The sequence below is a fragment of the Dendropsophus ebraccatus genome, chromosome 10 (assembly GCF_027789765.1).
Source record: "Dendropsophus ebraccatus isolate aDenEbr1 chromosome 10, aDenEbr1.pat, whole genome shotgun sequence".
Lineage (NCBI taxonomy): Eukaryota > Metazoa > Chordata > Amphibia > Anura > Hylidae > Dendropsophus > Dendropsophus ebraccatus.
The window spans coordinates 28,511,328-28,525,929 of NC_091463.1; the positions used below are offsets into that span (position 1 = coordinate 28,511,328).

The 14,602-nt window shown below is 45.6% G+C and overlaps 1 protein-coding gene across 3 annotated transcripts in view; it reads left to right on the top strand.

Annotated features, from left to right (window-relative positions):
* The window catches only part of ADGRD2 (adhesion G protein-coupled receptor D2), a 126,382-nt gene that overhangs the window by 24,893 nt on the left and 86,887 nt on the right, over nt 1-14,602 (top strand). For all 3 annotated transcript variants that reach the window (XR_011364778.1, XM_069985986.1, XM_069985985.1), the window contains exons 13-15: nt 1,085-1,143; nt 5,754-5,880; nt 13,054-13,157. Coding sequence is in view for 2 of the 3 variants with exons in the window: in XM_069985986.1 (XP_069842087.1) it covers nt 1,085-1,143; nt 5,754-5,880; nt 13,054-13,157 (290 nt within the window). In the remaining variant the exon portion in view is untranslated. The remainder of the gene's footprint in view (nt 1-1,084; nt 1,144-5,753; nt 5,881-13,053; nt 13,158-14,602) is intronic.

Sequence of the window (14,602 nt, forward strand, 5' to 3'; positions counted from 1 at the left end):
TCTACGGACGTGAAAAAAATACTGAGCGTATTGGTTGGGTTAAGGTTGGGCAACTAAGATCATTACCTGTTTGGTGTAGCCACTGCACCAGCACCATACACAGCAAACACTACCAGAAGCCTTGTGCCATATACTGTGTAGTGGTAGGAAGGGTTACTGCAGCTCAGCTCCTGTTTAAAGGGGTTGTCCAGGAAAATGTTTCTTTTTTTTCTTTGAAATTAACTGATATAAGAAAGTTATATAGATTTGTAATTTACTTCTATTAAAAAATATCAAGTCTTCCCATACTTATCAGCTACTATATGTCATGCAGGAAATGTTGTTTTCTTTTCAGTCTGACACAGTGCTCTCTGCTGACATCTCTGGCCGAGACAGGAACTTTGTCTTGGTTTTATATGAATCTCCAAAGAAAACCTCTCCTGCTCTGGACAGTTCCTGTCTCGGCCAGAGATGTCAGCAGAGAGACTTGTGTCAGACTGAAAATAAAACAACATTTTCTGCAGGACATACTGCAGCTGATAAGTACCTGAAAACTTGAGACTTTTTAATAGAAGTAAATAACAAATCTATATAACACCAGTTTATTAGAAAGAAAAATGTTTTTGCTGGACAACCCCTTTAATTAAAGGGGTTATCCAGTGCTACAAAAACATGGCCAGATGGGTGGGATTTTGAAACTTCGTTCCATTGAAGTAAATGGAGCTTAATTGCAAACCGCACCTGAACTGGAGACGAGAGTGGTGCAAAAGTGGTCATGTTTTGTACCGCTGGATAATCCCTTAAAATAGGTAACCTGCACCATCACTACACAGTATACAACACAGGGCTTATGGCAGGGTTGGCTGTGTATAGGTGTCAGTCCAGCAGATCCCTCTAACAGCTGATTGGCAGGGGTTCTGATATTCACACCCGCCAATCAGACCTTAAATGCTGTGGATAGGCCATCAATGTTATAAACCTGGACCAACCTTTCCAATGCAACCTCAATGCATATGATTTACAATGTGTAAGCATGTTCACAACCCTCATTGTCTTTAGCCTGTAACATCACATTGTCTGAATTTTTCTTTTTACACTCTGATAGGTCAGATCAAACCAGCTCACAACCAATCCCGTATGTGTTTTTTGGGATTTCAGTATCGGGTAAGTTTTTTTAATCAAAAAGTTACGTGTTGCTATAACAAAATAACAGACTTATATCTTATATTTGTGTTGGTTGTTTTATGGAAATAGCACTGAGCTGGTGACATATTGCATTGCAGCCAGTAGATGGCGCAGTTTCTTCATTGCTTTTAGCCTGTGTTCTCCACACATATAACCTATATGATGTCAAATAGCAAAAATATGGTATTAAACATGACTTCTTTTTATTTACTGAGCATTAAATGGTGTCATATTGTCAAGCCTGATATTTAGTTTCTTTCACTGAGAAGTATAAAACAGGAAAAAGTCACAGTACATAGTGCCAGCATTTATTAGTCTGTCAATTTATTGCACAACGCTTTTACAGGTGTTGTGTGTATATGTGTATATGTGTGTGTGTGTATCTATCTATCATATATATGTATATACACACTACCGTTCAAAAGTTTGGAGTCACCCAAATAATTTTGTGTTTTCCATGAAAATTCACACTTATTCACCACCATACGTTGTGAAATGAATAGAAAATAGAGTCAAGACATTGACAAGGTTAGAAATAATGATTTGTATTTGAAATAACATTGTTTTTACATCAAACTTTGCTTTCGTCAAAGAATCCTCCTTTTGCAGCAATTACAGCATTGCACACCTTTGGCATTCTAGCTGTTAATCTGTTGATGGAGAAATTGCACCCCACGCTTCTAGAAGCAGCTCCCACAAGTTGGATTGGTTGGATGGGCACTTCTGGCGTACCATACGGTCAAGCTGCTCCCACAACAGCTCAATGGGGTTCAGATCTGGTGACTGCGCTGGCCACTCCATTACCGATAGAATACCAGCTGCTGCTTCTGCTGTAAATAGTTCTTGCACAATTTGGAGTTGTGTTTAGGGTCATTGTCCTGTTGTAGGATGAAATTGGCTCCAATCAAGCGCTGTCCACTGGGTATGGCATGGCGTTGCAGAGTGATAGCCTTCCTTATTCAGAATCCCTTTTACCCTATACAAATCTTCCACCTTACCAGCACCAAAGCAACCCCAGACCATCACATTACCTCCACCATGCTTAACAGATGGCTTCAGGCATTCTTCCTGCATCTTTTCATTTGTTCTGCGTCTCACAAACGTTCTTCTTTGTGATCCAAACACCTCAAACTTGGATTCATCCGTCCACTACACTTTTTTCCAGTCTTCCTCTGTCCAATGTCTGTGTTCTTTTGCCCCTCTTAATCTTTTTCTTTTATTGGCCAGTCTCAGATATGGCTTTTTCTTTGCCACTCTGCCCTGAAGCCCAAAATCCCGCAGCCGCCTCTTCACTGTAGATGTTGACACTGGTGTTTTGCGGGTACTATTTAATGAAGATGCCAGTTGGGGACTGTGAGGCGTCTGTTTCTCAAACTAGAGACTCTAATGTGCTTATCTTCTTGCTTAGTTGTGCAACGCGGCCTCCTACTTCTTTTTCTACTCTGGTTAGAGCCTGTTTGTGCTGTCCTCTGAAGGGAGTAGTACACACCGTTGTAGGAAATCTTCAATTTCTTAACAATTTCTCGCATGGAATAGCCTTCATTTCTAAGAACAAGAATAGACTGTCGAGTTTCAGATGAAAGTTCTCTTTTTCTGGCCATTTTGAGCGTTTAATTGACCCCAAAAATGTGATGCTCCAGAAACTCAATCTGCTCAAAGGAAGGTCAGTTTTGTAGCTTCTGTAACGAGCTAGACTGTTTTCAGATGTGTATACAAGATTGCACAAGGGTTTTCTAATCATCAATTAGCCTTCTGAGCCAATGAGCAAACACATTGTACCATTAGAACACTGGAGTGATAGTTGCTGGAAATGGGCCTCTATACACCTATGTAGATATTGCACCAAAAACCAGATATTTGCAGCTAGAATAGTCATTTACCACATTAGCAATGTATAGAGTGTATTTGTTTAAAGTTAGGACTAGTTTAAAGTTATCTTCATTGAAAAGTACAGTGCTTTTCCTTCAAAAATAAGGACATTTCAATGTGACCCCAAACTTTTGAACGGTAGTGTGTGTATATATATATATATATATATATATATATATATATATATATATATATATATATATATATAAAACACTTTCACACTTCTGTCAAATCAACCTGTGCAGGTATAAAGCAAAAGTGACTGTGACTCAATTTCTGCTGCTGCTGTGCAAATGGAACAGGCAACAGGTAGAAATGATCGGCAATGAGCAAAACGCCCCCCTATAAAGGAGTAGTTCTCCAGACCTGAATCCAATTGAGACATCATGTCTCGTTCCATCCACCAACCTCACATTGCACTGCAGACTCTCCAGGAGTCTGGGAGGAGATCCCTCAGGAAAACATCCGCCGCCACATCAGGAGCATGCCCAGGGGTTGTAGGGAGGTCATACAGGCATGTGACCTACGGCTTTATTCTATCTCTATAGAGCAGCCGGAGAGAGCCGAGTACGCACTTGGCTGTTTCCAGCATCTTCACATAGAGGGAATAGAGCCCTGGGTCACGTGCTATACCCCCAGCTGTATTTAAAACAAAGGAGCCAGGGGCCTATCTAAAGGTCCTCAGGGGGTACAGAGATCGGACCCCCCACAATCTCTTACTTCTCCCCCATCCTGTGGGTAGGGGACAGGGTAGTTTTAAGTGGAAAACCTCTTCAGGTACATTTAAAACTGTATCTGGAAAAAAAATGCATGTTTTTTTTTCTTATTTGCTGGTGTTTTGTCCGAATGTGTAAGAGCAGCTGTAACCTTTCTGCTGTGGATAGCCTTGGAGGTACTCTGGAGGGAAAACATTTTTTTTTCTCAGTAATAAAGATTTGTAAATTACTTCTTCTGTATTTACAAAATCTTTAGTGTTCCAGTACTTATCAGCTGCTGTATGTCCTGCAGGAAGTGGTGTATTTTTTTCAGTCATAGAAATATTGAAGATTGTCAGCAGAAAAAAAAAACACTTTGTCCATCTAGTGTGCCCTTTTAGTATTTCTCTTATTATTATTATCTTAGGATAGATATTTGTTCATGCTAGGCAGGATTACATTCTGTTATTGTAGATCTACTTATAGATCATAGGTACCTATAACAGTCTGACTCTGCCACCACCTCTGCAACTGTCAAGAACAGTAGCAAATCCCCATAGAAAACTTATGTGGACAGTTCCTGACATGGACAGAGGTGGCAGCAGAGAGCACTGTGTCAGACTGAAAAGAATACACCACTTCATGCAGGACCTACAGCAGCTGATAAGTACTGGAAGATTTTTAAATAGAAAGTTATAGTTAGATTTGTAAATTACTTCTGACACCAGTTGATTTCAGAACATTTTTTTTTCTCCATAGTACCTCTTTAGACATTGGTTTATTGCGTTGACATGCAACTCAGGTCCTTGCTGTGGTAAATGTTCCTTTTATGCAAAAGACCTTGCACTTCTTCCAGATATTGGGGGGGGGGGGGGGGTATTAAGTTGAGTGTGTACCTATTCCCAACAGTGTACTCTTTGCTCCTTACTACTTCCTTCTTTCTAATGACTTGTTGCCTTGTCAGGAACTTCCCTGCTCAACCAATCACTGAGTGCAGCTGGTTCCTGCCTCAGCCAGTGATTGGCTGAGCACATACTTCTGTTATCAGAAAGAAGGAAGTATTGGTAAGGATTAGTGTTGATCGGACTTGCCAAACTTATCAGGTTCAGCAACATTCTCCAAATCCGAACACTCCCGAATTTAACTCTGGAGAAGTTGGATGCCGCCCTAGGGCTGCCAGGAAAACATGGATACAGCCTATTGTTGAATCCATCTTCTCCATAAATCCCTCAACATTAGTAATGACCCGGAAGATCAACACTGCAGGGGTCCGAGGGAAGAGAGCATAGGCTTTTTTTTTCTTTCATTTTTTTTTTTTTTTAAAACAAACCCCAACCATATATATACATTTTTGAGTTTTCTGGAAAACTCCATTAAAAAAATGGACGTTGTTGCAAACGCACAGCAACGGCCGTTGTTTAATGAAAACTTACGTTGTGTGAATGTGGCCTAAAAATGTAAGCAGGCACTGCAAAGTTACATTGAGACATATGCAAACATGTCCAAAACACTACCATGGTGAAGTATAAAGTAGAACAGATCTAAGGCCTTATTCGCAAGTTCTGTAATTTTTCTGGACTGTACATTATGGGGGAGATTTATCAAACATGGTGTAAAGTGAAACTGGCTTAGTTACCCCTAGCAACCAATCAGATTCCACCTTTCATTTTCCAAAGAGTCCATGAGGAATGTAAAGTGGAATCTGATTGGTTGCTAGGGGCAACTGAGCCAGTTTCACTTTACACCATGTTTAATAAATCTCCTATGTTCGCAATCCTTGTGCACAGTCCGCAAAAAATTGCCCATAGTGCATCAGTAATCTGTATTTGTGGATCTGCAAAAATGGGAAAGTGTGAATAGCCCAATAGAAATCAATGGGCCCTAAATTTGTTTGGCATTGCAGATTACAACTAGGGAACGTGTAAATAAGAGGCAGTAATAATACATACACACAGAATGCGCCTATGTGTGTAGAATCATTTTATGTTACTGTTACCTGATGTTCTGTCCATTCTTCTATTTCAGGCCAGAAAATGGAGGGGGTTGGTCCACTGCTGGGTGTCACGTCAAAAATAGGTTCTCCGATGCAACCAGCTGTTTCTGTAATCACACCACCAACTTTGCTGTCTTGTTGCAAATTTATGATGTCCAGGTAATGCGAATCACCGTGAATCACTTGCATTCTTAAAGGGGTACTCCAGCAAAATAAAAAAAATTACCTGGTGCCAGAAAGTGCCAGAGATTTGTAATTTACTTTTAAGAAAAAATCCATTACTTTTCAGCTGCTGTATGTCCTGCAGAAAGTCTTCTGCTCAGTCTGGAGAGCAGGAGAGGTTTTCTATGGGGACTTGCTGCTGCTCTGGACAGTTCCTGACAAACAGAAGTTGCAGTAGAGAGAACAGTGTCAGACTGGAAACAATACACCACTTCCTGCAGGGCACACAGCAGCTAATAAGTATTGGAAGATATTTTAATAGAAGTAAATTACAAATCACTGGCACTTTCTGACACTTTCAGTTCATTTGAAAGACAGCTTTTATTAACACACATTACAGAGTTGTATAACTTTGTAATGTGTGTTAAGCAGAAAAAGAAAAACGCCGCACTACCCCTTTGAACATTTTTAAACACTTTAATGTGGAAATGAGCTCCTACAGCCCATGGGGTGTTCCTCCTGGACGTAAAAGCCCAGCTATGTAAATCTCAGCCATTGACTGCAATGTACTTTCATTTGCCTCTAAGCTGCTTGTTTGACATCCACTAGGCTTTACATTTAACTTCACCTACTGAGATGAAATCCTGCTCTGCTAATCATGCTTAGTGCAGGAATGGTTTTCCGAGCTTCTCCCATCTGCTTCAATGACTGGTCTATGCTTGGGCTTTTGTACAGTTTAGACAAGCCCAATAGACAGCTTTGAACAGAGCCTTAGCTGCAGCGGAACTACAAAGCAATGGTGCAGTAAATGTACGTTTCTAAAATTAACCCCTTCATGACCAAGGTCATTGGTGTCTGGATGTCCAGGTCAAATTGGAGCAATGTTCCTTCTCGTCTTCTAAGAGCCATATCGCTTTTATTTTTCCACCTACGGGGCTGGTTGGTGTGTCGTTTTTTTGCGCCATGATCTCTAGTTTTTATAGATCTCATAATGGTGTAAGAAAAAAATTTGATTTGTTTTTATAATTTTTTTTCTAATATATAATTAAAAAAAAAAACAACAACCCAGCAATCCTGTTTTTTTCACTTTCCATTTATGCTGTTCACTGTGCGAAAACAATATTATTATATTATAATAGATCGGACAATTCTGCATGCTACGATATGTAATATGATTATTTTTGTAATTTTTTTAATATTTTAAATTTGTATAATGGTAAAATGGATAAAATAAAACTTTACTGGGACATTTTTATTGTTTTTTTTAAAATATCTTTTAAAACTTTTTTTTTTTACTTTTTCCCCCACACTTTTTATAGTGCATATATAAGCCCCTTAGGGGACTTAATATATATTTATGCATATATAGGACCCTTATGCTCTGCATATACTGATGAATGCTATGCCATAGCATAGCATTCATCAGTATTATCGGTGATCTGTGCATAGAGTCTGCCTGAGAGCAGACTCTATGAACAGATCAAAGATCCGACAGGACGGAGGTAAGGTCATTGTCCTATCACTGACTACCTTAAGGCTATGTTTACACTACGTTAATCTACGGCCGTAGTTCTTCGGCGAGAACATTGCGGGGTGGAACATAGCTTATCTTCAATGGGATCCCGGCCAGAGCGTACACACATCGTATACACTCCGGCCGGGATCCCATGCAGCGCCGGAAAAAACTGACAGGTCAGTTTTCTGCGGCCAGAATTCAGTGAATTCCGGCCGCAGAAAGACCTGTCAGTTCACACAGTGAAGCAAGCGGCTCCGGCCGATTGCTTCACTGTGTGCTATGGCAAGATCTGGTGCGGATGCACGCTGATGCGCCCGCATCAGAGCTCCGCGGCCGGAAAGATCACCCGGCCGGTACTTAAGTACCGGCCGGGATGATCCGGGCTGAGACCGGCCGTTCCGTGACCCAGCAGGGGTCACGGAACGGCCGGATGTTCACGTAATGTGAACATAGCCTAAATGTGTTTAAGGGGGTTAATGACAGGTAGCTGTGTGACCACAGAGACATGGTCCCTACTCTAGCCACAAGCAGCGTGCAACCTGCAGTGTGAACAGAGGCATAGATGTGCTGCCAATTTTTCCTTTTTTTAAACTGTTAATTGTGGGGGGGGTGGCTGCCTCCTGTTGGCTTGCACTCCACCCATGTCCCAAAGAGATTAGTTGCCCAGTTGTAGGCTTATTCAGCCCAGGAGAGGCCATTGCTAGTGGGGGAATGCTAGAGTAGGACCATGTCTCTGAGGACACCTTAACGCAGGGGCGCCGCAATGATGAGGCGACCTGAATCGTCTGCCTCAGGCGGCGCCACCAGCTATCTTCATGGGGGCGGCATTCAGTGGCAGATTATAATATGAGCGGTTCGGGCGGCCGCCCACATTATAATCCGCCACTGACTGTACCCAGGGCCGCTTTAACCAGAGGGCACATGGTGCACGTGCACCGGGCCCACTGGTTAAAGGGGCCCCCCCGAGCAGGCCGGCCGTTGCTATGTGCGACCAGTGCGGTCGCACAGGGCTCCGGCCACCAGCCTGTCATGGGGGAGCGCCATGGATGGGTAATCTACTTACCCCTCCATGGCGCCCCCTGCAGGGCCCCCCCGTCCGCCGCTGCCCCTGTCCGCTGCTGCTGCGGCGCTTCAGCGCTGCAGCAGCAGCGACACTGACAGAGAGAGAGCCATTGGCTCCCTCCCTGTCAGTCACTCTTGTGGCCGCACTTCCTGCGGTCACTAGAGGCCGCACTCTCCCTCTAGCGGCCGACGTCACTGGAGCGTTGGCGCGAGGGTAAGGGGAGTGCAGCCTCTTGTGACTGCAGGAAGTGCGGCCACAGGAGGGAAGAGAAGAGGAACGCGAGGACCTAGGTGAGTAACAGTGTTTGTTTTTTTCAATGTTATATAGCAGGGGGAGCTATATACTATGGGGGGGCACAGGGGGCTATATACTATGGGGGAGAACAGGGGGCTATATACTATGGGGGAGAACGGGGGCTATATACTATGGGGGAGCACAGGGGGCTATACACTATGGGGGAGCACAGGGGGCTATATACTATTGGGGAGCACAGGGGGGCTATATACTATGGGGGAGAACGGGGGCTATATACTATTGGGGAGCACAGGGGGGCTATATACTATGGGGGAGAACGGGGGCTATATACTATTGGGGAGCACAGGGGGCTATATACTATGGGGGAGAACGGGGGCTATATACTATTGGGGAGCACAGGGGGCTATATACTATGGGGGAGCACAGGGGGCTATATACTATGGGGGAGCACAGGGGAGCTATATACTATGGGGGAGCACAGGGGGCTATACACTATGGGGGAGCACAGGGGAGCTATATACTATTGGGGAGCACAGGGGAGCTATATACTATTGGGAAGCACAGGGGGCTATATACTATTGGGGAGCACAGGGGAGCTATATACTATGGGGAAGCACAGGGGGCTATATACTATGGGGGAGCACAGGGGAGCTATATACTATGGGGGAGCACAGGGGGCTATACACTATGGGGGAGCACAGGGGAGCTATATACTATTGGGGAGCACAGGGGAGCTATATACTATTGGGAAGCACAGGGGGCTATATACTATTGGGGAGCACAGGGGAGCTATATACTATGGGGGAGCACAGGGGAGCTATATACTTTGGGGGAGCACAGGGGGCTATATACTATGGGGGAGCACAGGGGAGCTATATACTATGGGGGAGCACAGGGGAGCTATATACTATGGGGAGCACAGGGGGCTATATACTACTGGGGAGCACAGGGGGCTATATACTATGGGGGAGCACAGGGGGCTATATACTATGGGGGAGCACAGGGGGTTATATACTATTGGGGAGCACAGGTTAGCTATATACTATTGGGGAGCACAGGGGCTATATACTATTGGGGAGCACAGGGGAGCTATATACTATTGGGGAGCACAGGGGTCTATATACTATGGGGGAGAGCACAGGGGGCTATATATTATGGAGGGCACAGGGGGGCTATATACTATTGAGGGGGAGCACAGGGGGGCTATATACTATTGGGGGAGAGCACAGGGGGGCTATATACTATTGTGGGAGAGCACAGGGGGGCTATATACTATTGGGGGAGAGCACAGGGGGCTATATACTATTGTGGGAGAGCACAGGGGGGCTATATACTATTGTGGGAGAGCACAGGGGGGCTATATACTATTGTGGGAGAGCATAGGGGGGCTATATACTATTGGGGGAGAGCACAGGGGGGCTATATACTATTGTGGGTGAGCACAGGGGGCTATATACTACTGGGGAGAGTGCACAGGGGGGCTATATACTAATGGGGGAGCGCACAGGAGGGCTGTATATAACTGGAGGAGCACATGAGGGTCTATATACTACAGGGACACCTTAAAACTATGGAGGCATAGAGGGGTGTAACTATGTAGGAGTACAGAGGGGTGTAACTACTGTATAGGGGTACAAGGGACCTAACTACTGTATGTGTTGGAGCCTAAAATATTTGTCTGGCAGATTCTGGAGAGAAGATTCACAGCCAGGAGAAGACTTCAAGGTGGCCCAGGCTGGATGGAGAGAAAAAGAAAAGGTGACAGACTCTGATCGGAGAAGACGCCTCCGGTGAGTCACTGGATGTAACTTCACTCTGTTATAGGCTTGTACTGATAGGGGTCATGGTATGGCGGTATTATGTAATGGTATCAATGGTGATATCTTTCTGTTTTGTTTAGTGCAGTTTTTATGTAATATGTAATCACTGAATGGTGGAAATAGTGTTATAAGGTAACTACTGTATGTATTGGGGCTCTTGATACAGTGTGGGGGCAAATTCAGTACATTATACAATGTGCAGAAAGGTAAGGGGGGGCCCACTCTTGAGGGCTGTGCACTGGGCCCACCAATGTATTAAAACGGCCCTGACTGTACCATGTACTGGAGCCCCCCCGCCCCCGGGCAGTATCTGTAATGAGATGCTGTGAGCGGGGGAGACTGTATTCATAAGCGCCGCGCTGTACTAAATCAGCCGCGCGGTGCTGATACTACAGCGCGGCGCTTATGAATACAGTCTCCCCCGCTCACAGCATCTCATTACAGATACTTCCCGGGGGCGGGGGGGCTCCAGTACATGCATTCCACGTCCGTGATCCGTCAGGATCACGGAACGTGGGAATGCAGCCTTAGTCCCCCGGCTGATGTGCGGCTGCCCGGGGTGTCCCGTCCTGTCCCCGGCAGCGCGCGCATCAGAGAGCTCCCCGTGCGCCGGAAGTCACAGGCACAGGCGCACGGGGAGCTCTGTGATGCGCGCGGTGCCGGGGACAGGACGGGACACCCCCGGCAGCCGCACATCAGCCCGGACCAGACCAGAGAGGCTCGACGGGGGAACGGAGGGCAGGTGAGTTGTGTGCTGTTTTTTGTTTTTGTTTTATCTGCTGTGCAGGGGGGGGGGAGAGGGGGACCATCTATAAGGTAGGGGGGGGGGAGGGGGGAAAGAGCGGGACGATCTATAAGGGAGGGGGGAAAGAGGGGGACGATCTATAAGGGGGGGGGACCATCTATAAGGGAGGGGGAGAGGGAAGAGGGGGACCATCTATAGGGGGGGGCCATCTATAAGGGAGGGGGGAAAGAGGGGGACCATCTATAAGGGGGGGGCCATCTATAAGGGAGGGGGGAAAGAGGGGGACCATCTATAATTGGGGGACCATCTATAAGGGAGGGGCGGGAGGGGGACCGTCTATAAGGGGGGGGGAAGAGGGGGACCATGTATAAGGGGGGAGAGGGGGACCATCTATAAGGGAGGGGGAAAGAGGGGGACCATCTATAAGGGGGCATCTATAAGGCAGGGGGGAGTGGGGGACCATGTATAAGGGGGGGAGGGGGACCATCTATAAGGGAAAGGGGACCATCTATAAGGGAGGGGGAGAGAGGGAAGAGGGGGACCATCTATAAGGGGGGGGAAAGAGGGGGACCATCTATAAGGGGGGGGAGAGGGGGACCATCTATAAGGGGGGGAGAGAGGGAAGAGGGGGACCAACTATAAGGGGGGGGGAAGAGGGGGACCATCTATAAGGGGGGAAGAGGGGGACCATCTATAAGGGAGGGGAAAGAGGGGGACCATCTATAAGGGAGGGGGGAGAGGGGGACCATCTATAAGGGAGGGGGGAGAGGGGGACCATCTATAAGGGGGGGAGAGGGGGACCATCTATAAGGGGGGGAGAGGGGGACCATCTATAAGGGAGAGGGGACCATCTATAAGGGGGGGAAGAGGGGGACCATCTATAAGGGGGGAAGAGGGGGACCATCTATAAGGGGGGAAGAGGGGGACCATCTCCTAAAAGATCAGCACCCTCCTCTCCTGACATCCTCTGTGCTGCTGGGACTTCTCCTATAGGATTAGCACCCTCCTCTCCTGACATCCTCTGTGCTGCTGGGACCTCTCCTATAGGATTAGCACCCTCATCTCCTGACATCCTCTGTGCTGCTGGGACCTCTCCTATAAAGTCAGCCTCCTCCTCTCCTGACATCCTCTGTGCAGCAAGGGACCAAACATTATGTTTATTGGGGACAGCAGTGGGGGGGGGGCAGTAGTGGATTATAATGTGGGCGGATTGACGGGGGGGGGGGGGGGCGTCATTCTATAGTTCGCCTCGGGCAGCAGAGAGGCTAGAATCACCCCTGCCTTAACGTGGTGACATGGTGCACTCTGATCAAATAGTTTGCCAAGATACTCATTTTTTAATATCTACAGAGCAGGTTTTTATGGTGTGTACACCGGGGGGGGGGGGGGGGGGGGGGGTGTAGGGTGCTGTTGCACTTTCTGTTTTTTTTTTGTCTGTTTGTCTGTACTTAAGCCACATGCAGCGTACAACATGCAGTGTCAACAGAGGCATAGGGGTGCTGCCAATTTTTCATTTTTTTTTTTTTTTAGTTTCGCTATGATGTGCTTCCCAACAATTACCAACATAAGATAATGAGGGTCATGACCTCTGGGTGCTTAATAAAACTATGTTTTTCTAGTGATAATATACCTACTATCAGTTGTACTTTACAGAACAATAACATATATGATGAGTAGTGAATTAATGCATTGTCCATGCTTTTTTCTAAGTAAGATGAAATAAAAGGGTCTGGACATTCTCGTAACACTTTCTATTTATATGTGCATACAGAGAAGTGCAGAAGAAGAGCGGATTCTAAGAACCTTGACTTTTATTGGATGTGGAGTATCGCTTTGTGCCCTTGTAGTAACTTTCACTCTCTTTCTTGTTGTCGGGTAAGCATCCACTTGATACTGCTTTTCGCTCTGATAACATTGTCGGTTTTGTTCTATAAAGTGCTAAAATTATCATATTGCTATAATGCGAATTATAACAATCAGGGCTGTTTCTAGCTTCTACTGCTTGAAATAATAGGCAGAAGCTGGAATAGCGCCCCCGGAAAATCATTAGAAAGAAAGGTTTGAGTGCAGAGAATTTTCTGTATACAACAGTATCAGCACAGCTGGCTGTATACTTCTATATAATTGTCATACAGTTACCATATAGTAAAATTTTATCAAATTTTATCAAATTTTATCACTATATATATATATATATATATATATATATATATATATATACAGGAGCGTAGCTAAAGGCTGATGGGCCCTGGTGCAAAATTTTAGCTTGGGGCCCCCCCATCTCCCCCCGATCAGGCAAAGTCCTATCTAACGTTATATCCAATTACTCTAATGTGCCACCATGTTCTAATGCCCTGTCACTGCCTCCACCTCATGTACTGCACTACTGCCCCCTATAATTAATGGACTGTACTGTGTCATTGTCTAATCATTGTATTCCAATCTTTGACTCTACAGCTGAAAAACTACAACTCTCATCATGAACTGCCAGTTGGAAACGATGGGGGTTGTAGTGCTGCAACCTGAAGAGCCACATGCTGCAAAACTACAACTCCCATTATAAACTGTCAGCAGGGCATGATGAAGTTTGAACTTCTGCAACCTGGGGAAGTCACCTGATATCACCTGCAGTCCTATGTAACACCACAGATAACAGTGATATCCCTCTGAGTACAGATAATGTAGTAGTCATCTACAGTCCTATGTAACACCACAGATAACGCAGTGATATCTCTGAGTACAGATAATGTAGTAGATGTCACCTGCAGTCCTATGTAACACCACAGATAACACAGTGATATCTCTGAGTACAGATCATGTAGTAGATGTCCCCTGCAGTCCTATGTAACACCACAGATAACACAGTGATATCTCTGAGTACAGATCATGTAGTAGATGTCACCTGCAGTCCTATGTAACACCACAGATAACACAGTGATATCTCTGAGTACAGATAATGTAGATGCAGCACAAGCTGGAGCTCAACGCGGTAAAGATACGGCCATAGGACACAGCTTGGGCCGCCAAGGCAGATGTCTGGAGGAGGGGGCGCTGGTACTTGCTGTCATCTGATTAGGTAAGAGGCCCAATCAGATGACAGCATGTGCCAGCGGGCGCAGCGGGACAGATTAGCGCAGTGCTTCCCAACCTTTTCCTCCTCGGGGCACCCCTACTAAATGATGTTCTACAAAATAAGAAAACCGTCATACAGGGACTCACCGGTGACGTCTTCTTTGATCTGAGGCGTCACTTTCCCTTTTCCTCTTCATCCGGCCCAGTCCTCCAAGATGATTCCTTCCAGATACGTTTCATCCCCTTAG